Source organism: Haemaphysalis longicornis, unplaced genomic scaffold (genome assembly GCF_048455015.1).
Source record: "Haemaphysalis longicornis isolate Haplotype H1 unplaced genomic scaffold, Haemaphysalis longicornis Haplotype H1 scaffold_1, whole genome shotgun sequence".
NCBI lineage: Eukaryota > Metazoa > Arthropoda > Arachnida > Ixodida > Ixodidae > Haemaphysalis > Haemaphysalis longicornis.
In genome coordinates, this window is record NW_027526203.1 from 274738849 (window position 1) to 274761896 (window position 23048).

Consider the following 23048-nt stretch of genomic DNA (forward strand, 5'->3'; position numbering starts at 1 on the left):
GTTTACCAGCAGCCGACATGACAACTTTCACGCCGGCCCTTCCACCAATCCTTTTAAGGTTGTGCGATATGCGATGCATATACGGGACTTCTATGGTCATGTGAGCGTGTTCTTCTTTTTCTATTAAAATGTCTCCTTGTCATTAAAATTCAATAGTAACTTGTAAGTAGCGCCGGTCCTTGTATTCTACGTCCTTAGTCTCCTTTGCTGCGCTTAATGCTGTTTTACGAAAAATGCTATGGCCCGGTGTTCGGAACCGCTATTTTTAAAATGGAACCGCTGGAGGGACAGTAAAACCACCGTACGTCTCATCCATTTTTTATATACTGTAGCAAGACTCATGAGCAGCTCCCATAGCGCCACATAGCGACATAGCTCCCATTAGGGTATGCGCCGCATCATGGAAGAGTGTACGCGATCATGTCCAATGTATACACAAGGGTACGCGCACACTCTGGTAGCAGCGGAAAAAGAAGTACGGCAGTAGGCGCTCGGTGCATGAGATCGGCCATCGTCTGAACGCTTGGACCTACGCTCGCCTTTCTTCTGCAGTCACGCTAGCAGTCACGCAGTCACGCTAGCCATGCGATAAACTCTTCAGTGTTTAGCCCTGTTTGGCGCAAGATACCTGATTGTCCATACATAATGTAAGAGCTTTAGCTTACGTGACCTACGGCACCTTCTGCATGCATGGAATGAGATTCCTATAAAAAACTAGTCAGCCGCTACAGTTGTAATGTTATTCTAACAAATACCTACTTTATCTTAGGCACATTATGGCTCGGCATCTATGAAAAATGTGACCATATAAATCCAGAGGATTTAATCGTTTAATTGAACAATTAATGTTATTTTGAAAATTTGTCATTCCAAGATTGATGTCTGTTTCCACTAGATTCTCGTCATCAACATCGTAAAGCCAGAATCATTTGACGCATTCTTAAGAAATAAGCGGCGTTTCTGAGGCTAGTTCATTCATATTTTCTGGCAGCAGCACGTTTCTGGGCCTGTTCACTGTCATTCGAGGCGCGCTAAGCAGAGCACCGCGTGTCACTGAGGCCACCATGGAATTTATCGCCGGTTTCCTAATAGGCAGTATTTCCATTCCGAAATTCCAGACACCAGCGAAGAAAGAAAACGCTTCGTCCTCTCAAGTAAAACAGAAGAGAGTTTCCATTGCCACATTCAGAACTCAGTCGCAGACAAGCCGCCACAATTAGCCAAACGCAAACACACACCCTTCACACACCTTCCCCACTTTATACCCTAACGTGCTTATGCAAAAAAAGCCACGTTATCGTCCTTTTTACTAAATCTGTGCGCTGCCGGTTTTCATCAATATATAATGTCTGAGCGTGCTGTTATCATTTCTTCTCTGCGATGTAAGGTGGGTTACTCGAACGAGGGAATAATACCTGACAAGCTCACGCAAACTTTTAGGGAACCACAGCTCGTTCACCTGGCTAATGCGAGTAATTGACCGATTTAAGGGTTAAAAAATGTGCGCAGTTATGAAAGCGTGAATATCTTATTTTAAAGTTTTAATCTATCGATCCCCCTGGCCTATTATAGATATTTTGAAAACTTTCTGCACAATTTCTGTTGTGAATTTTGTTAAACATTAGCTATATTACAGATAATGTCAATAGTTTTTAAAATATATTGCATGACATTATCCAAAACAAAAAGAAAGCGAGAGACTGTAACGTCGGCTATCCACCAGCAAACGCACGAGGTTGCCGCAAGCTTACGTCTCGCATAACGAACTTGGAAGGCTCTATCGGTGTGACTCAGCGCCACCAAAGGCCAATGGCTCGTGTTGGAATGTAATTTTGTGAATCGATGTATACATGCGTGCACGCAAACGCGCACGGAAGTACGGAAGTATACCGCCCGCTAAGGTTGCGACAAAAGCGGAACCTAAGCTTGAGGTGACGACGCTGTCACGCTAGTCTGCAACCATAATCCCTGAACGTGGAACACCTCAGGGTACTCGCACGACTTGCAACGCGTCTGAAAATCATATTCCACTACCTCACTCCCGTTTGAGCAACACTCTTCTATTCACAAAACTCCATTAAAAAGGACGTTACTTGGCCCCCCATGACTTTGCAGCAACAAAAACTGCTGCCCCATTTATTGCCACCACGGGATATCTTTCCGCCACACCTGAAAAAGTCTGGCACTGGAGCGCAGTTTTGTTAAAACACTTAAACGAAAGAAGCTCGGAAGCAAAACGTAAAATCACTTATTCTTTGAGTTTAATGTATTGCAGGCACATCAATTACTTGAATACAAATTTCAAATCAACTCTGAGAAGGTGCCATCGTCAAAAAAAGCTTCTGTTGATTTCTTGTTTATCGCGTATTTTACTTGTGATTTGTTCGAGGCATGAACAATATTTTAAAGCGAAAGTTTTCTTAATGAGACCGATGGTGTGCTTTCAAAAAACTTACGCATTTCCCCATTGGCCAGTTGGTCGAGCGAAATGTTACGATAAGATCTCTGGACATACGGCGCGTGCGTGAAACCGGCCTTCCATCGCGTCCAACCGGTTACTTGAAAATATCGAGGAAGGAACGGTCCTAGATAAGGCAACGCAGGCATCGATCATGAAGAAGGTGTACAATAGTACACATATATCTGATTGATTGATTGTAGGGTTTAACGCGCCGACGCAACGCAGGCGATGAGGCGCGCCGTAGTGGAGGGCTCCGGATTAATTTTGACCACCTGGGGATCTTTATCGTGCGCCGAAATCTCGTACACACGGGCGTTTTTGCTTTTCGCCTCCATCAGAAAAGCGGCCGCCGCGGCCGGGAATCGAACCCGCGACCTCGTGCTCAGCAGCGCAACGCCTTAGCCACTGAGCCACCGCGGCGGGTCAGTACACATATATCTCACAAACCACGTCTCCGTATACATTTAGATTGTTCGTAGATGCGTTTACTTAGTGCCAGAAAAATCGTCGCATGGAATAGTTCTTCGTTTGCGATTTGGGTCTTTGGAGGTTTGATGATCGATTGGACGCACCTTCCGCGACGGTTGGACGTACTTTAACTTTCCTGCTTCTCTCTACTTTTTTAGGTAGGGGGGGGGTAAATTTTTTTCATAGCGATTAATCTGACTTTAAATCGTTATTTCACATTTTACACCCCAGGCGTCCCCTTTAACATAGCCGCTTCCCTTCGCTATTCCCGCAATTTCGGCGATTCCCGGTCAGTTCTCAGAGAGAAGGCCGTACAAACAACGGTACCACAAGGACAAGCAATAGCAGAATTAGGCTCATCAATGTTGTGTGCTCTAGTTGTGATCACGACCGCAATGGCGAACGAGTTTTTAACTCGACTTCTGCCCTCTTTTGTTCATGTCCTCATGCCGTACGTCGTGTTGATCAAGTTAGTCATGTCGAACCAACCGGTTCTAAAAGTTAGGGGCTAATTTACCAGTTACCTATACGCCATTACAGAGCGAATTCTTCCATTTTAGGCAGCCTGATACGTCAATAAACGATTATGACGACCACCCAGATCGCTAACAAAACAGACGATCCCGCTTGTCAAGCTCGTGAGATTGGTCGGTGAAACAATACAAACAAATGTGTTGCCGCATGGCTTTAGTTTTACATAAAGAATATCAGCTTTTATTACCTACTTGCCTGTAAAGAGTGCACCGCAGCAAAACGGGTGTTATGGCGGTGAAGCAAACCGAGACATGATAGCGTCGAGTCTGTTGTGAGTAGAGTTTTGGCCGCTCCCCAAGTACGTCAGTTAGCTCTAGTGTTTAACTACGAAAAAAAAAAAAAGACGGGAAATCTTAAATCTACACCTTTAAGCAGTTAGTCGACAGGGAATTCGGCAACGTTGTACGTCGAACACAGGTGTAGGGAAGTGTGAGCTGCGAAATATTTTGTACAAAGCTAAGTTTTACGTTGTTTTCATGATACTTTAAGCAATGTAAGACGAGAACTGCAACAAGATCGACAGGTCTTGTGCAAACTTTCAATGCAACAACATGGGTTAGGAGGAGCCGGTGTTTATTTCGCAGGTAAATTCCCGCTTTGGTCGGTTGAAACCGGAATATTGTAGATGTAGGGAACCGAACCTTAAACTGCGAGCGAAAATGGTGGGGTAGCAAAATAGCATTCGAAAATGGAAAAAACAAGGATACTGTATTATTAAAAAGCTACATGTTTTTGGTTTTCCAAAGCAATAGGAACTAGTCTCCGCATTGATTTGGAACATGCGGCAACGATTTTTCACAAACTAGATTGTAATTAAGGGGGAAGATGATGGCGGCAGCGCACGTGCCCTAATTTTTCCCAACAGGCGATGTGTGTTTAGGCAACTCATATGTTCCACTTCTAGATCTTGTGGCGACTGTTTGAGCCCTAACTCGGGCAGGCTGCCAATCGACTCTGGCACTTGTAAAACCACAACCTCTGTACGCCCGTGGCTTTAAAAAGGAATCAGAGAGCCACTTACGCTTGCTTGCATGGGGGAATGCGAAAGCATTTCGCTGGAGCCCCTGAATTAGGTGCCTTAGGATTCATTAAACGTACGTATTTGTGTGCAATGGACCCTTGAGCTATAATAATAAAACTTCATTATCTGTGTAATGGATCATGTAGCCACGCTATAATAACACGTCATGATCTCTACGCACCAGTCGTCTCTGTCCATAGTCTGTGGCGTGGAGGTCGGGCCAAATCTTCAAATAGCGTTCGGAAGCGGCGACTTTTCATGCGTCAGCGGCGTACGACGGAAGCCAAGTCGCCAACAGGCGCATCGTCTGCTAGGCTGTTCTTTCTGAGAGCGTCATAAGACTGAAAAATTGCCGCTCGCGCACGCTAGTTAAAGATTTGGCCGACTGTACTTAAAATTTAACATAGCAAGTCCTCAATATCGCTAAACCCGGCAAAGCAAATCCCATCAGAGTGCCAGCCTCGCTGACAGGGTCGAAGGGCTCTCATATTTATATTATTTGATTTATTTTTATTAAAATTTATTCCCATTCGCATTTTGGCACATGTTCTGACATCTTTTTTTTTTTCTTTTTACAATTTACAGATGCAGGTATTTCGCACGAAGCGGAACTTGAAGCTTTCGCGTTTAAAATCCCTGCGCCGTAACGCGGTGCTCCAATCAGGAGTTTTAGGGTCTCTGATCATAGGGCGTGCATGGCAACGGCAGCCGTGTTCACCTGCGGGCCCTGCTGCTCGGCGGTTTCCAGGCATTTCTTCCACTGCTGCTTTTCGGCGTACAAGTCGAGGGCCGCGATGATGTCCACGTTGGCCAGCTGGTCTGTCTGGCCACGGCTGCGGAGGAAGCTCTTGTACTCCTTGTCCACCTGCTCCTCCAGTCTGGGGGGCGAGAAGAGCGGAAGACGCACAAGTCAGAGAGGAGAGCGCCCAGTAACCAACGCACGCCGAATTCTTGCTTAGGTGCTAAAGAAAATAAACTATATCCGGCTTGAAGCTCTCCCTCTCGAATTTTTTTGTGCAAGAGAAAAGTGGAGAGAGAGAGAGAGAGAAAAGTGGAGAGAGAGAAAAGCAGAGAGAGAGAGAGAGAGAGAGAGAGAGAGAGAGAGAGAGAGAGAGAGAGAGAGAGAGAGAGAGAGAGAGAGAGAGAGAGAGAGAGAGAGAGAGAGAGAGAGAGAGAGAGAGAGAGAGAGAGAGAACTTTTTAATGTTGAGTGGAGACGTCGCGAATGACGAAAGCCTGCTTGGGCGTCCGCATCACAGTGCTCTAGAACTACCAAATGAAGTGGCCTAGTATGCAAATAATGACGTGGCCAAGCATTTAATATGAGTGAGAAAGGGCACCTGCGCGGGGACATTGCGCAACGCAAAACGCCGTTCGCGCCTTGCGTGTTGTCTCCGCGCGCGTGCACTTTTTTAAGTGGAATAATATGTTGGGCATGGTCATTCGCTGAATTTGCATAGTTGATCACTTCAGTTGATCCTTCTGGAGCGCTGAGGTGAAGACGACCTATGGGAGCTTGTTAGAGTGTGCGTGACAAGGCAATCACGTGTCTCTTTCTACGTTTCTTCCCCCCCCCCCCCCCCCCATAATGCCCCCTTACACGTAGTTCCCTGCTTAGTTTCAAGATTTGAAAAAAAAAACAGGGGAAAGAAGTGGATATGTGTATAATCTTAAGGCTATGATAAACACTAAAGCAGGACTCTATACACGCCGTATGCTCAAGCAATATGTGGTACAGAGAAATGTGCATAAAACTCGTAACAACATACCAAATGCATAACACATCACAAAAGAGCCCAGCAACATATAAAATCGATATGAAAATACCGGGCACGTTAGCGACCACCGGGTGGCGTTAATTTATCCGTACCCATTGACTACGGTGCACCTCGTAGCTTAGGCGCAGCTCTGCGGGAGACCCCCAATTTATGAAAAGACTGTAATGCTACTTTCAAGCAGCATAGCAAAATATTTTGAGTTCCGGGTGCACACATTTTTTCGCACACACGCTACTCGCGGGAGAGATGCTCTAAGACATTTCCTCAAAGAACTGACGAAAACTTACCTAGTGTCAAACTCCTGGGCCACCTTCTTTGCTTTGGTCCACTCCCCGCCCGCAATCAGGGCTTCCACGGCTTCCTTGACCATGTCCATGCTGAGGAACAACTGTGCTGCCTGTTTTGCAACGACCGCAAAATAATGCGTGGTCAACACTGAACCAGGAAACCGTTGTTTAAACCTTCTATACGCTAGAACAACGTCCTACCGAACTATGCTTCTGTATGTCCAACAGCATTCTTGCGGCGTTCTTGAGCACCCTGTCGGCTTTCTGCTCACCCAAGAACTTCAATGCCAGGTCGGCTGCCTGCAGATAGTAAGAAACGAGCGTTAGACGCGCCTTCGATTCACATGATGCATGACGATTTTTGTTGGCGCGAGTGATTAACGGCAAAAATGTGCATGTTCGCTGAATGCTATTTTTGAAATGAGGGCTCGAAATGGGGATAAAAAGGAAAGGATTGCTCACCTTCACCCAGCACTTCTCAAGAACATCGACGTTTGTCACGCTTTCCGGAGTCATGCGCATGTAGCACTCGACCGCCCGCTCGTATTCGCTGTTTCGTTCCCACTCCTGGGCCTGCTCGAGCAAGGCGTCGGCGTCTCTGCGGAAGTGATCGGTGCAGAAGACGTTTACGCGTACGTTGGTTACTCCGCGACGCTATACGGACCTATAAAGTTAGTACCACCCGATTTCTTCTTTTGTTTCTCATTTTCCTCGGTGGCTACCAGACTTGTAAGTAGTGTGTCACTTACTTTAGCGGCTATTATTGGTAACGAAGAAACGCCTCACTTACTTTCTGTGTAAAAGAACGGGTGACAAATTTTCGCTAGTTTTTAGGCCGAGTAACGAGTAACAGGATATCGTTACTTTTATGCAGGGACGTGTACGACACAAACAACACAGCCCCTTTTTGACCGATGCTCGCACCTGTGACTGTCTACATTCCAAAGTCGTTCCCGCAGCCAAGCGATGTTTTAACCAAGGAAATACGGGTCATAGGAACAAAACTGTTTACCGTTTCAGGTTTAGAACATGCAGTTATCTCGAACTAGGTAGCTCCCAATTTTATCTCAATTGTGTCCTGCCCGATACTTCTTGGCAATGGACAAAACTCTGACCGCACCCTCCACCCTTGCAAGGTAAGGGCGAAGTAATTCATTACTTTCGAGCTATAGCGGCGCGTTCCTTTTAGGCAACAATAGCGGGTAACGCACTCAGTTACTTTTTGAACAACTAACGAGCAACGCTACTTATTTACTTTCGTTATTAACGTGTACATGTCTAGCAGTTACACGGAAGCGTGGAAATGGGCTCAAGACACCGTTAAATCGGTGTAACCATCGCCACATGTCAAGGGTTAGGGCATTTACATAGCTTGCGCTTATCGTACTGATAAATCTGATGCGCGTCGAGCTAAGTTGTGAGTTTTACTGAGATTAGCATGTGAATGGAAAATTCCGTTATGATGAGCCTGTCTCTAAAAGACAATTCGTTCTACACGGATGGGAGCAGCTACGTACGCGGCTGTTTCGACACGGCCTTTCAGTTCAGCATGGACAAGACTGCGGGCCATGCGGGCGCACCGTGGGACATGCGGGCGCACCGATCTAAGCATACCGGCAGCTTCTCACCCAGTTCCTTTCGTGTCCATGTGAGCGTCGTACTCCTCTTGCAACTCAATCAGCTTCGAAGGCGTGTACTCTCGGCAGATGCGCAGCGCATCGTTCCACATGCCCGCATCCTGCGCACAAAGTTCGCAAGTTGGAAGTTTATCAAAACTATACGCTCAATTCGTCTACGACGTGGTCCGCCTTGTGCAGGCCTTCGTCGTATCCAGAATCGTTTACGTGGCTCCTTATGCTGTTTTGGGGCATCGGAGCGCGAAAAGCTAGACGTCCTTCTTAGAAAGGCATACAAACAAGCCCTGGCACTTCCTGCGAGCACCTCTACGGTACGGCTCACAGCTTTGGGTCTGCACAACACCATCGAAGAGCTCATAGAGGCCCACCTAACGGCGCAGAAAGTACGACTCGGAGCAAGCCCAACGGGTAAGGAAACGCTAGCTACGCTTGGTTACACGGTGCCGCACATCAAGGAAAACGCAGTGGACATCCCGCCTGAACTAACGACCGGAATTCTTGTCCGTCCAATACCCCAGAACGTGTCCCCTCAACATTATGAGGGAAGACGCAATGAAAGAGCTACTGCGCTAGAAAAACAGTACGAAGGACAAGACCACGTCGTCTATACATACGCGGCGGAATACGCGAGGTACGGGGTAAGATCGGCGGCCGTTATCTCCACAACCGACATCCTTTCCAGTCTGACACTTCGGTCGTCTAACACCCAGCAGGCTGAAGAGACGGCTATTGCCCTTGCCCTCTCCCAGACAATGGCCAAAGTAATTATTACGGACAGCCAAGACGCCTGCCGAGCATACCAAGCAGGTAGGGTTTCAAGACAAGCGCTTCGGGTTCTCCTTCAACGACCACCACAGAAGCAGGTCACAATCATTAGGACCCCGGCCCACTCTGCTCTTCGCGGCAACCAGACGGCACACGTCCTGGCCCGAGAACTCGGCCAACGGGCACCGCAAGAAGAGTCGGAGCGAACCTGGCAACCACTCCTCACATACGCCGACATCACCCAACATTACCGACTAGCGAGACAACTCTATCAACCAGTCACCGATCAGGCCACGAAAGAATGGGAAGTCGTCCTGAGACAACTACAAACTAATACGTACCCACACCCAACAAGACTATACGCCATCCATCCTACTCTCTATGGTTCTCTATGTACTTATTGCCAAGCCCCAGGCACACACTACCATATTGTCTGAGAATGCCAACTAAACCCAGGTCTTCCCCTATCCCCAACCCCTCACGCGAGCAGTGGGAGAGTACGCTGGCCGGCTCCTGCCCTGAAACGCAGCTTTTGATAGTGGAAAGGGCGAAGACAGCCGGCTGAACCAACGGAGTCTTAGATTGAAGACCCCAACCATGAATATGCTCACTTCAACTGTGATTAAAAGTCTCTCTCTCCCCCTCTCTCTCTCTCTCTCTCTCTCTCTCTCTCTCTCTCTCTCTGTGTGCTGGGACAACTGCGCAAGACGTGCATGTTGCATGTGCGCTGTTTCGCAGCGCAGATTCCCTTTTTTTTTTTTTAATCTAGTCGCATTGTTGGCTTCATCATTCCTAAAATCGCACTTTTGGTATCGCTGATTGGTCGTTTTGGGGCGTTGTGGGGAAGCCCACCAGTGGCCACTGGAGATTTCGTAGATTGTAGAACAGCGAAATAAATGATCTTGAACACAACTTTCACGATTCAGGAACGCTAACATTTTAAAAACCACGTGCTATGCTATCACATAAAGCCCTGAAATGTTGTTATTGCGCTAATGTTATTGATATATGAATGACAGAAAATAATGTCAAACTTTACTGGGCTTCACTCGTACAGTACTTCGTGCTTGTATAACACCAACATTCCTGTGCCTAACTCCTCAAGGTTTGCTGATACTGCAGCCGTTACAGTATTTAAACTAGATATCATCTACAATTGCGCTGTCTTACCTGGTTCGACTTGTACCGAAAAGCACTTCGTGGACCAGTTTTCGGTCGACAAATGCGCTTTGGGTGAGTGGGTCCATGCATAAGAGTATTCTGTGCAATAAGTACTTTGTCAATAAGAGGGTCCTGCCCCAATGAGGCAGACATCATGCTGACTGTTAGACATTTAAGCCAAGCAAGGAGAGGTCAGTAGTACTTGTGTTTAACGCAGTACGTGCCGACGGGGCTATATTAAGTTGCAAATGGACCGGAAACGCTCCTCAGAAATATTTGCGTTGTTCTGCCTCGTAGTGAGGGAAAGGGGCGCGGATATTTTAAGACATCCCCGTGTTTATTATTGCTTCCGAGCGATAGCGTCATGCCATTTGTTTTCTGCCCTTTAACGGGTGCCCTTGGGCTTCATCTAAAAGTCTGAGGGTACATTACTGTTGACCAAATCCTGTACGTACAAGGTAACGGGGAGATTTCTTCGAAGAAGACCGAAGACGGGGCTATTTTCCCCTGCCCAAATGGCAAGCGAATAAGCCCACGGGTACCTTGTAGAGCTTGATGACGAGGTCCGGCCTCTCAGCCCGAAGTGCCAGCGATTCGGCCTGCTGGAAGTGGCCAGCCTGGAAGGCCACCCTGGCTTGGCCGATGGAGACGTCAGCGACCGACTCCTGGTCGTGAGCCTCGGCCACACGCCTGGCGCTGTCCCAGTCCTGGTTGTGGACGTACCTTTTGGCAGAAGAGAGAGCTGGACTGTCCTCTGCTGCGCGCAACCGCGAAATATAAACGCTGGCGATGATGTGGCTTACATGAGCACTGCTTCTTTAGGCTTGTTGGCCTTGATAAACTCTAGCTCCGCTTCGTGGAATTTTCCTTCGTCCTCGAGGAATATGGCGTACTTGAGGTGAATGTCGGGCAATTTGTGCTTGGCCGCAGCTTGGGCCAGCTCGAAGGCGAAGTCGAAGGCACTGAAACGAAACGAAAGAGCGGAGAAACATGTAGTTATGTCCCTTCCCATGGGGGGCAAAGTTCGCCGAGTACCGTTTTTGTCGAAATTGCTCACTTGTGGCGTAGATTAGTGTTTGAAGAACAGAAATTAAATCACGCACCTGAGTCGCGTAGCAAGTCACCGGTGGCGTGCATACGGTGACCAAACTACAGCGTTGAAGCACGCTCAACTTGGTACATGGTATTTTGCTATGCTCTCTACACAGTTTCGGCAGTGCACAACCAAACACGGATATGTATATAAATCTTAAATAAAGAGGTTCAGTACGCACGAAGTCGCGGGTTCAACTACTGGTAGCGGTGTCTCTCTGATAACGCCGTGAAACAAAACTTAAGGGGTTGCTCATAAAATTTTTGAGTAACGTGAAGGCGAAAGCATGGTTGGACTTTCTGTGGACATGCTGGCTGTTGGACTTTCTGTTCAACTTTGCGGCTGCGGCCGTCACCCCTTGACTAGCGCCTCCCGAACAGCCCCTCGAAGCTCGTTCCGCTCCCTCATCACCATCAGGAGCCTCCTGTTAGCACTATTGGTAGCTTTACTTCTCAAGGCGGCTCGCATTTCTTGTGCGGCAACGGCATATACGCTCCTCTGGCACTTTCCATACCCCGGCGCGCGTGGCGTAGTCATTTCTCAAAACAATCCTCCGACCATCGCCCCGCACCGCTCTTTCCTTTTCTCGGTACGCGCTCGCTCCGAGCACAACTTCAACTTGTTTTGGAAAACCAGGCAAAGTCAGACTGTAGGTTAGATGCCATCAAAGAGGAAATTTCGGGCCTGAGCAGTAAAACGGACCGACTAAGTGATATTCTTGAAGTATTCCAGGAAATAAAAGCGAAAATTTATTTTCTTGAAACGGCTGTACAAGACCAGGCTCACCGATTAACGGAGTTGGAAAATAGAGGCAGGCGGAACAACCTTCTAGTTTTTGGCGTTGAGGAGCAGGCCAAAGAATCGGACGCTGATTTGAAGAAAGCTGTTGTGGATGACATATTTGAGAAGCAGTTGGGCGTTGAAGTGAAGTCGATAGAAAGAGTTCACCGCATTGGTAAAAAACACCCAGCAAAATGCCCACCCGTAATAACGAAATTCTATGATTGCAGGGAAAAGGATAGCGTGCTTCAGAACTGCAAAAAGCTGAACGGGAGTACTGTTAGCATCAGCAACGACTATGAGAAGGAAACGGTAGCCGTTCGCAAAAAGTTGTGGGAAAGTGCTGCTGTAGACAGGGTGAACGGCAAAAAGGTAACGCTTCTCGGTGACAAGATTAAAGTAGACGAGGAAATATACTCGTGGGACACCACATGGAATGAGCGATGTCCTTATCAGAATCGCCGAGATAAAGCCCATCAGGGAAGACGGTTTGAAGCGCGCATCCTTCGCATAACAAAACGCCTTGCGCATAACTACGCTTGATTCTCCTAAATGCCGTAGTATTGCTAATAAAATTACTGACCTGGAATATGTGATACTACAAGCGAGCCCTCACGTAGTGTTAATAATCGGAACTTGGTTCAACACCTGCATTTCAAACGATTGTATTGCACCACCAGGATGTACCATGTTTAGATGGGACAGAGATTCACGAGGTGGGGGCGTGGCCATTATTGATAAAAATTGTTTCCGGGCCATAATGGTTGAAAGCAATATGGCTGAATCGGTATAGTGCAGATTAACTTTTGCAAATATTGTGTATCTTATTGGTGTAGCTTATAGGCCACCTGCTACGCCACCTCAATTCTTAAACAACATTAACGAATTTCTGTGCACTCACGTAAACGGTAATACCCGACTAGTACTGGCCGGCAACTTTAATTTAGGGCACATTTGGCTCTATAATGTAACCACACTGAGACGGCAAGTGCAAATAAATTGCTGGAAATCGCTTTTTATCATGAATTGAGACAGATTGTTAAAGAGTACACGAGGGTAACGCCCGAATCCCGATCAATATTGGATTTGGTGTTATTGCCCGCTAAAGTAAAAAATTACAGTAATTCAAGATGGTATATCTGACCACAAAATGGTTTCAGTGAACATACTGCCCTCGTGGGGCCAACATGCTACCAACTCGGGAAGTAACAAACAAGCGTCGGTCAAAGATTACGAAAGAGCGGATGATACTTCTGTTATGGACTACCTAGAGCTATCATTCAACGAATTTGAAATATCTTCGTGGTCCGAGTCCGTCGAGGAACTGTGGCAGAGATTTAAATGCATTATTGCAACTTGTATTACTAGATTTGATCCAACTCATTATAAAAAAAGAAAGCAGCGAAATCCATTGATAACTCGAGAGATTATCCATATGAAACAAAAATAAAACGCCTGCACAAACAGCCAAAGAAGCTAAATGAACTCTCACAGGTACGTAGGAGCTTAAAAATGGCATTATCGGAATCAAAAAAGAAAGTTTTTCGATGAAACGCTCGGCAACTTCATTAGAGGATGGAGGCGAAAAGCAAAAACGCCCGTGTGTACGAGATTTCGGCGCACGATAAAGATCCTCAGGTGGTCAAAATTAATCCGGAGCCCTCCACTACGGCGCGCCTCATCTCCTGCGTTGCGTCGGCGCGTTAAACCCTACAATCAATCAATCAACTTCATTAGAGCCTTGCCACAAAAATTTTGGCGTTTTTTTGGGAGCACAGAAAGTAAAAATAGAGCATATAACAAAAGCAGGCAACCTTGTGAAAGGGGTGCGAAGGATAGCAGTTGGTTTCAATGAGTTTTTCCCCTCAGTGTTTACCCGAAGCACGCACCATGACGTTGCCGATGTGGCAAGCCATTCCTGCGCATGTCCCATGGAGCCTCTTTCGATTAGCCAGGAAGGTGTGTTTCAGCAGCTGCTGAACTTTGAGTTTCAAAGAAGGCCAGTGGGCCTGACGAGATACCAACGGCATTTCTAAAACGATACGCGGAGTGGATGTCGTTTTATCTAGTAATTATATCTGAAAAATACTTGCCAACTCATTCCCTTCCGAAAGATTGGCTTTGCGCTGCAGTTACTCCCGTGTTCAAAAGCGGAAATCGCTTGCTTCCGACCAACTATCGACCTGTTTCCTTGACATCTGTCTGCTGCAAGCTTATGGAACATGTAATCGCAAAACATATTATGCACTTTCTGGAAACAAATAAGTTACTTTATGCAAACCAACATGGGTTTAGGCGGGGCCTCTCAACGGTTACGCAACTAGTGGAGATGGTCCGCGACTTTTCGGTGACCTTAGACGAGCAACGGCAGATAGATGTATAATGTGCATTGATTTTAGGAAAGCATTTGATAAGGTGCCTTATAGCAAACTGCTTCATAAACTTCGTCAAGTTGGTATTGCAAATGATGTTTTAGAATGGATACAAGCATATTTAACAGATCGGAAGCAGCTTGTACGTGTTAGTAATTTAGTATTGAGTTCGATGGATGTATTTTCTGGGGTACCACAGGGGTCAGTACTGGGCCCGTTATTGTTTTTGCTTTATATTAATCATGTCGCTACAGTTGTTCAGCCGCCAGTGGTGCAGATTTTGCAGATGACTGTTTGCAGATGACTGTTTACTTTATTCCCCAGTTACCAGTGAAGATGACCAAATCAAAATTAACCAGTGTCTCGAGGGTTTTTTATGCTTGGTGTCAAAAATGGGACATGGAAATGAATTATGCCAAAACCATATTTGCGCACATTACCCGACGGAAAAGTGTTTTTTCCTTCCACTATCACATCGGAAATGTTTTGAAAAAAGTGACTACATTCAGATATCTCGGTGTAGTGATGGCTGATGACCTCAACTGGCGCAGCCACATTGAAAATGTGTGCTCGGTAGCGTACAAAAAACTGTGTTTCCTTCGGGTGAAACTACGAAACGCCACAAAAGACGTCGAGCTAACGGCACACAAAACATTTATTCGCCCTGTACTAGAATACGCCGGCGTAGTTTGGAGTCCCCATCAGGAAGGTCTAAAAGCTGAAATTGAAAGAATTCAAAGACTGGCCGCCAGATTCACATGTTCAAAATACAAAAAAAAAACTGACTCGGTTACCGACATGCTCAATTCATGCAATCTGGAATTATTAGCAACTAGGAGGCAAAGTAACTGGATAAAATTATTATTTCAGGTTCTGCAAAGCCATATAAACATTGATAAAAACGTGTACATACGAGAACCTGGTAGACATAAATTTAACCTGGTAGGTTAAATCATAATGCAGCAATTCGACCTTATGCAGCCCGCACGAACGTCTTTCGTTATTCTTTATTTCCCGATGCCATAGAAAACTGGAATAGCCTGCCTGCACAAATTGCTGAATGTACCGAGGTCAAAGCGCTCGAAACTTTTCTTGACACTTATGTTCCTTGAAGTCACGCCCCTTGAAACTCATTCGATGTTCTAGGTTCCTTTCGAGCTATTGCATGCTCTTCCTATTTGATAATATCGATAGCATCCGATGATTTTTGTGTGCTTTTGATTTTGTTTTCTTTCGTTAGTTGAAAGCGAATTGATGTAAGTTTTATGCCTGATGTATGCCCTCCCTGTAATGACCCTCAAATGAGGGTTGACAGTATGTTTAAAAAAATAAATAAATAAACATCCAACTTTCTGTACCTCACAGCGCGCGTACTTGAAGCACGGATGTCTAAGGCTTTATCCCTAAAAACACTGGTGTGTCCAGATTTCGGCTGTTGCGACTGGGTCCTGCTTTGATGATCTGCGGTGTGGTAGCGTGAGAGGGGACTCTGCTTGGACGATGAGAAGCAAGAGTTAAGATAAACGCTGTTGAATCCGTGACAACGTGAAGAGACTACGTGGTTTCAGCAAGCAGGGTGCAAGTAAGATTCAACATGAGTACTCACTCTATCTACTCAGCACCCTGTCACTGCAATGCAGTCTGTTTCGAATTCGTTAGAACTTGGGCGCTTTCTTGGACCATAGTGTCATTCTGTCTCAGTGATAGGAAAAAAGCTCTTCTGAGTTTTCTAACTGTTTTAGAATTAGACGAAATCGTCTAATTTTCTACTGCTGTCGCTGTAATTTTCATTTTTTGTCCGTGCCGCGCTTTTTTTATGATTCCAACATTTTACTTTTTTTAGTCCTTTCCGTCATTTTCTTTTCTTTCCTCGCTATGTCCAACTCCATCCGAAGTAGCAAGGCCTGGGTTAAGTGGGGCCAATCTCTTCGGTGTTTATTAACGTATTTCAAGAACAAGCGTGTCCAGCAAGAGCGGCTCGAAATCATGACATCAAGTACGTGGAAGCGTTTCCATTATACCAGCCTACATGCTAACCAGTTCTCGGCAGCGTAGTCGACGGTGCTGTCCAGCAGGCCGAACTTGGTGAGCAGCCGCACGGCGGAGTCTCCGCCGAGGCTCTTGGCCCAGAGGTAGGCCACCTGCTTGCAGGCCACGGGGCCGCCATGTTTCTTCGCCACCTGCACCGGAAGCAGAATGTACGAGCGTACCAGGCCAACATCGTAGCATCTACACAAACGAAGTAGAAGCCTACGTCAAGCGGTCGAAGCCTACATCACCCAAAGGGGACCTTGCTGCTCTCCGCAAATATCTCAACTGTTACTGTACCGCCCCACAGCATGATAAAGTTAGAACAGCTGGACCAGTCTTCACATTTAGCTGTACAGAAACGGTAAACTCATCCCGAAAGTACAAAGCATCCGTGTCCATAACGGATACAGTACAGACACAGTAAGCACACTGGAGGACAGCGTGGACAAACGACATGCCTCATCTCAAGATTTGCGAACAAACAGTATGGCATGTCGGAGGCAAACCTTCGTCGACTCATTAAGGTTTTTTCCATCAGCGGTACTATACGTTGCGCCTTTCCTAGCTCTTGAAATGGACGAAAGACAAAAGATCAATAACTTATCAAAAGAGCTCATAAACAAGGCCGAGTCCTACCCATCACGGATGCGAACTATAAATTCAAAGCCATAGGCATGCACAACAGGCTAGGGGCACTCGTAGAGGCGCAAGTGGCCGCACAACTCTACTGATCAGCTATAGAAAATCACTACAGGCGGATACACCCTAAAGGAGTTAGGCATCACCTACGAAGCAGAATGAGGACAAAATCTGACATCTCCCCCGAACAAAGAGACAGCCTGCACATTCCTCCGCTGCCAAAGCAACATACAACCCGTCCGCAGTTACAGGACCGACGCACCGAGGGAGCGGGGCTTCACGTAGACGTTTTGGGCGCTCAGATGATGTGGTGTACATGGACGCGACAAAGACCGTGACAAGGATGCTATGGCCATGGCGGTAGTTAGTAGCCAGGGCCACTCCTGAAAGGCTTAACCTTCGGCACAGCCCACACGGACACTTCCGGAGGTAGGGAAGGAGGCGGCCGTACTGCTGGCCCTTACCTGATCTCCCGTGAAAATGAGACAGAGATTCCAAATCTGCTATTACAACCTTCACGAGAGGCCTGATGACACGCGATGCTCAACACATATATACACGTTTTACAGGAACAAAATTAAGATGGGTACAAAGTGTACGGGCGCCGGCGCACTCTGCACTCGGGGAACGACAACGCTCACGAGGCGGCTGCGGGGCTTTGCTAGTACCGAGGCTGACCGGAAACATCTGAGCTGTCGCTCCGCCTGGGAGGCTGAGACCGCACGATAACGTACAGGGAGTGATCACCTAGCTATAACCGTTTGAGCAGAATAAGATACCGAGCGCCACACTGCACCCTAGCAGATGTGAATCGGTCACGTGACGCCTGCTTCAATCAAATGCCTTCTCGAGCCCGCTGGCGTACAGTTATTGCTATCCCGCGCTATGCGACAATACTTGCAAGCTATGCCTAGAAAAGGCCGACCTCACGCACATTTTGTGGGCTTTTATCTGAAAAATATGAGTAAATTCACAGCACTACTCACCACTACGACAGAGCAGTGTGACACCGTACTACCCAGTTCTGACAAGGACGTTTGCTCCGGGCCGTCCAGATGGCAGAAGACGCCACCAGAGCCCCAATGACTCCTGGCCACCGACTGACCGGGGAGGGCTGAAGAGGACTTCCCGCTTTCCACGCACCCTCACCTCAATCTTGGGCCAAATAAAGTTACCCATTCATTAACCCCGTGGAGTCGCCGATGGTCACACAAAGTGGAGTGAGGGCAAGTCTCATTGTGAAATCTCGGTGGCCGGATTACACTTAAGAATAAACAAAATTTGTTTACGCCACGACCACATCATCTTTGCTTCAAAGGAGAGACCGTCAAGTTACTATCAGGCCATTCACGTTCTCTCACGATCACCTTGGACCACGCTCCGAATATCGCTTCGCGAAGCAGATTCCGTGGAGCCGCGCTTTCTAGTACCGAGGCTTTGCACATCTGCATCCGAAAGTACAGTCTTAAAGCAATGCGATGGGCACCAACCTTGGACGAAGGTGTTCGGCCGAAAAAGCTGAAAAGGCGCGACCCTCGGTGACACTGCTGTGATCACCAAACATGTCCGTTGGAAGGTCCGCTTGCACGCACTTGTTCAGAGCTGCCAGGGCGACCGTATCTGGGGTCTTACCAACAACCCACGCAAGAGATATTCCAGGGTGGCTGTATGCTTACGTTTCGTGTAGTGCATACCAGTGGTCCTCAATTTACCTTGCATAAAGACAGCAGAGTACTGGTACCGGTACACACAGACTACAGGCACACCACTATCGGCCATCCGCGATGCTTTCGACAAACGTGTGGACGAGGGTACATTCATTTCTTTCTAACCTACTGTGGGAAAAATCCAATTATTACTGAAAATGATATTAGAAAAAAGCTCGGCAGGTATGTGCGTGGCCAATGCGCGCGTCAGTCGCAGAACACACGCAATGAAGGAAAATATCGCATGATTCGGCACTCACAGCGTACGCTTCTTCCCACATGTCGTTGGCACGATACATGTTGACAGCAGCCTTCCAGTCGCTAGCCGCCAGGAAGTGTGCTTCGGCTTGCACGTAGTTGCCTTCGCTCTCAAGTTCCTGCATTGGGCGTGGGCAGACAGGCGTCGGGAACACTTACCACAAGGACGTGCGAACTCCATGGCCCCCCTTCTATGGAAAATGCATGACTGATTTCGAACCATGCGACATAAGTGGATCATGTGCGAGATTCTGCCTCGGGAATAATGAGATAATTCCACGTTCACCCCAACTAACACGAAGGCTAGTTCTCCCACGTTCGCTGTAGGCTAGAAGTATACTGTTTGTCACTGTCGTTCCTTCGCGGGCCTTAGGCGACTCCGGTAAGCATAGCGGAAGTGTAAACCGTAGCCTATTTTTGCTGGGCTGTAATCAGCTCTATTGCTGGCAGTACATGTTGACGAAAATAACAACATGTCGAAGAAAAATTAGAAATACAGTGAAGAAACTTAAGATTACCGGCCATATTCTCAACTTTGTGAATTCCCCGCGAATTCGCCGCCTTGACAGGAAGAGTTTTCTGATATGCACTGACTTGTGTCACCTACTTTCACGTGAAAAAATGGCTCTGTGTATAATGACAGTTTCGATGTTTCATGACGTTTAACGGCACCATTTTTAAGGTGGACCTGTTGTATTGTATCATATCCACGGCTAGCGTTGAAAAATTAGGTGAAAGTTATCCGAAACGATCATGTACTTCTCCTGCCCTTCCACAAACATACCACGCGTGTAACGCCTAAAGCCCACGCTCTTTGCGGTCGGCTGCAATGTCGGGACATATTTTAAACCTTTGGCGGGGAAGATTGCGTCATACGTTAACAACTTTTGTTTGCGCATAGGTCCCGTGGGAGGAAGCCATTTTTGGTCGTCATTGCCAAAAACATGCGGAAAAATCTCACGACCCCCCGGCGCCATATATAGGTCGTGAATTCACAGCAGCGGCTGTTTCCAACAAGCTGTCGTTACAAACTATGTACTTTGTAGACAAGAGAATAATAATTGTTTTGTGTTTTGTTTTTACTAGCAGAAGCAACATCGCGATGGTGGCCATGCCCCTTGCGATGCCACTGAATAGGGGGATTGCGACCACAACGACTTGACCGAGAAAAGGGCAAGGCGGCTTACCTTTGCGAGGTGCATGTGTGTGTCAGAAAGAAGGTCAGGATGGAACTCTTTGACGACACGCATCATGTTGTCGTACTGACGCCATTTTTTATACATCGCAATTGCCAGGTCAGGCTCCTCGATGAACAAGTACAACCTGCGCAAGAAATGGAAGCAGAGGAACGACACTGACGGCCCACTTTCATACAAAGCCCAGGGTATCGCTGCCACCTAGTGGCAGATAATGAGTTAACCGGCTAGCGTAGCACTCCAGCTAGCGCGCGTGGCACACCACAGGTAGGGAGGCTGACAGACAGACATCTACCCGATGCTGGTTTTATCTCGATGCGGTAAATTAAAGCGCCACAGCCTTTTCAATCATTCGGATAAGAGGCCACCATTGCTTCTGAACTTAAGGCTCGTTTTTAAGGCAGTAATAAAACCCGTAAAATGTACCCGCGACGAAGCTGGTCAAAAATATGCGCATGCTTTCAGAAAGTTTTGGAAACGTTTCATGGTCTTTTAACAACATTACCACCCCATGTGGCCCCTTAGCAAAGTATGTCGTGCTTCTTCAGGCATATGTATTCGGAGATACGTAGGCCTTTTGTAGCATCAATTATTTCAGTACAAATGTTGAGCATACTTTTCACTTACCGATATGCCGTTCAATGTTACAGAGAGTGCAGACCTCCAAACTTAACACCAAGACGCCAGCGCGAGCGCGCAAGAGCGCCTCAATAACATAAGTCACGACTACAGCACACAAAAAACCGACACGACACCGAGAAACCGGTCATACTCAACGCTGAGCGCGAACTAGACGTTTGTTATCACGTTTGTTACCCTTATATACATAAAACACTGCAAAGAAAACTGCAAATAAGCTGAATTGCATACTTGAGAGAAGCCCGTGTGGGCGCACAACGGCAGCGCCACACGGATAATGCTTAGAGCGTCTAATGTTTTTTTCCCATCTTTTTGCTCTTTTTGGGTGTTTTCCCCGTTTTTGCAGATTTGTTTGCAATGTGTTTATGTTTATAGGGGTTTCCGTGATAGTAAACGTTCAGCGGGATATCAGCGCTGCGTGTGTCCTCTTTCTTAGACTTGTGTACGTTTCTTCAAAGTGGAGACTCGGGATAGATATTGCACGGCCGAGTTGAACTCGTGACGCTCGTGCTGGCGGCTGCTGCGGCGTGGTTCATTGTTCACGTTCACCGTAGCAGGAATATATCTATCCCGACAGAGTGTTTTCTTTAGCGAAGGATGAATTTCAAGCAGTCTCTCGAACTACTTTGCATTGGCTGTGCAGCCATCTGGCTCCCGACCCCCTTTGCGACGACTTTGTGGTGGCTTTCCCTCCATGACTGCCGAAGAGCAAGTGTTGTGTGCGCTGCAGTTTTACTCGACGGACACCTTCCACGGAACCATTGGTAGCGACCGCACCAGCAACCGCCCCCAGTCGTCAGCCGGTGTGCGCGCAATAGGATAACTGCAGACATGTTTTTCAATTTTTTCTTTAGGTGGTTCACCGGACATGGCCTCAGCAGGTTCTACCATGCGTTTATCCGTCTGCAGCCGGAGCGTACGCTTCAGTCGCTACCGCTCGATAGAAAGGAGGTTTCCATCGAGTGGCCGTGCTTCAGTTATCGCCTGCTAGCAAAACTTTCCAATGTGGCGTTGCATGACCCTGCGCTTCATTTATCGTCAGTGCAGCAGACGGTTTCTCTTGAGGCATTGCGTGTCACAACATCCTTGCGAGAACTTTACTCGCAGGATAGTATGTAATCAACGGCGTCTATTGTGGCTATTACCGGAGGCGGTCTTTACGCATTTCAACGGGTTTTGTCCAGCGTCTTTGTCGTCTGGCAGGAAGCGGAACATGCAGAGCTTGTGAAGGGACGAGTTGAGACCACGGGTTGAGACCTAAAGAAGCAGCGTGACACCAGAAGGAGGTTGAAGGTATAGAGTCCGTAAAAAAAAACGACGACTGTAGAGAGCTTTGTCGAACAAGAGCTGCAAAGAGCAAAGTGAAATAAAGGAAACAAATGAAAAAAGCTGTGGTTGTTGCTATTCCTTTCTTCGTAGCGAATGCCCAATTGGGTGACTTGCCCGCAATTGGGAGTTTGATGAGCGAATGGGCTCGGTTTTGAGAATTTACAAAACTGTGAGTTGGAAAAGTAAAAGTTGTAGAATAATACGTGCCGCGTGACGCGTGAACGTGATGGCACCTGAGGAGGACAGGTGCACAACAGCCGCGCAGAACCCCGATTATAGGGAGGCTGTGGTGTGTGCCAGTCTTCTTGCTGACGTATTTCACTACGAAATGAAAGAGCAGAAACTGACGCAAACACGGCATAGCAGAAAAGAAGTAATGCCAAAATCCATGTGGAAAGACAAAGAAATAAAAGCGATGAAAGATACGCAAGCGCAATATATCAGTCAAGAATTATCGCAAGTACAATGATCAGTGGTTAAAACGTATCGCAAGTACAATGTATCAGTTGTTATTAAGTATCACCAAGCTTTGGCCTTCAAATCACGCAAGCAGACTTAAATGCCCCTGGGAAATTTCGTATCTGAAAGCGGACGGAGGGTTTCGATAACACCGAGCAGAAATTACTCTCAATGTGGCGCGTTTCCACTACCCGCTTTGTTTTTTTTACCAGTAGGGCTTAGTCACGTGATTGCATTGCCTGCCACCGACGGCAGAAATGGGCGGAAACTGCTTCTTATGATGGCAAATTTCAAACAAAAAGCTCATAAGAACGCCTAAAATAAAAAAAATGAATGAACTTTGTAGTGAAACACAGATTAATAAAATAAAAGTGCGATAAAGTAGTGCAGTTAGATTTGCTTGGTCCCAGATGCCACCAGTGTAGCAGTGGAGCG

The 23048-nt window shown here is 47.0% G+C and overlaps 1 protein-coding gene across 1 annotated transcript in view; it reads right to left on the reverse strand.

The window, feature by feature from the left end:
• The window catches only part of Oseg2 (intraflagellar transport protein Oseg2), a 127341-nt gene that overhangs the window by 20027 nt on the left and 84266 nt on the right, over positions 1 to 23048 (reverse strand). The window contains exons 26-35 of the mRNA XM_077678143.1: positions 20178 to 20313; positions 18993 to 19109; positions 16394 to 16536; positions 10915 to 11073; positions 10654 to 10834; positions 8177 to 8286; positions 7011 to 7146; positions 6750 to 6848; positions 6549 to 6658; positions 5203 to 5362 (exon numbers count right to left, since the gene is read on the reverse strand). Of these exons, the coding sequence (XP_077534269.1) occupies positions 5203 to 5362; positions 6549 to 6658; positions 6750 to 6848; positions 7011 to 7146; positions 8177 to 8286; positions 10654 to 10834; positions 10915 to 11073; positions 16394 to 16536; positions 18993 to 19109; positions 20178 to 20313 (1351 nt within the window). The remainder of the gene's footprint in view (positions 1 to 5202; positions 5363 to 6548; positions 6659 to 6749; positions 6849 to 7010; positions 7147 to 8176; positions 8287 to 10653; positions 10835 to 10914; positions 11074 to 16393; positions 16537 to 18992; positions 19110 to 20177; positions 20314 to 23048) is intronic.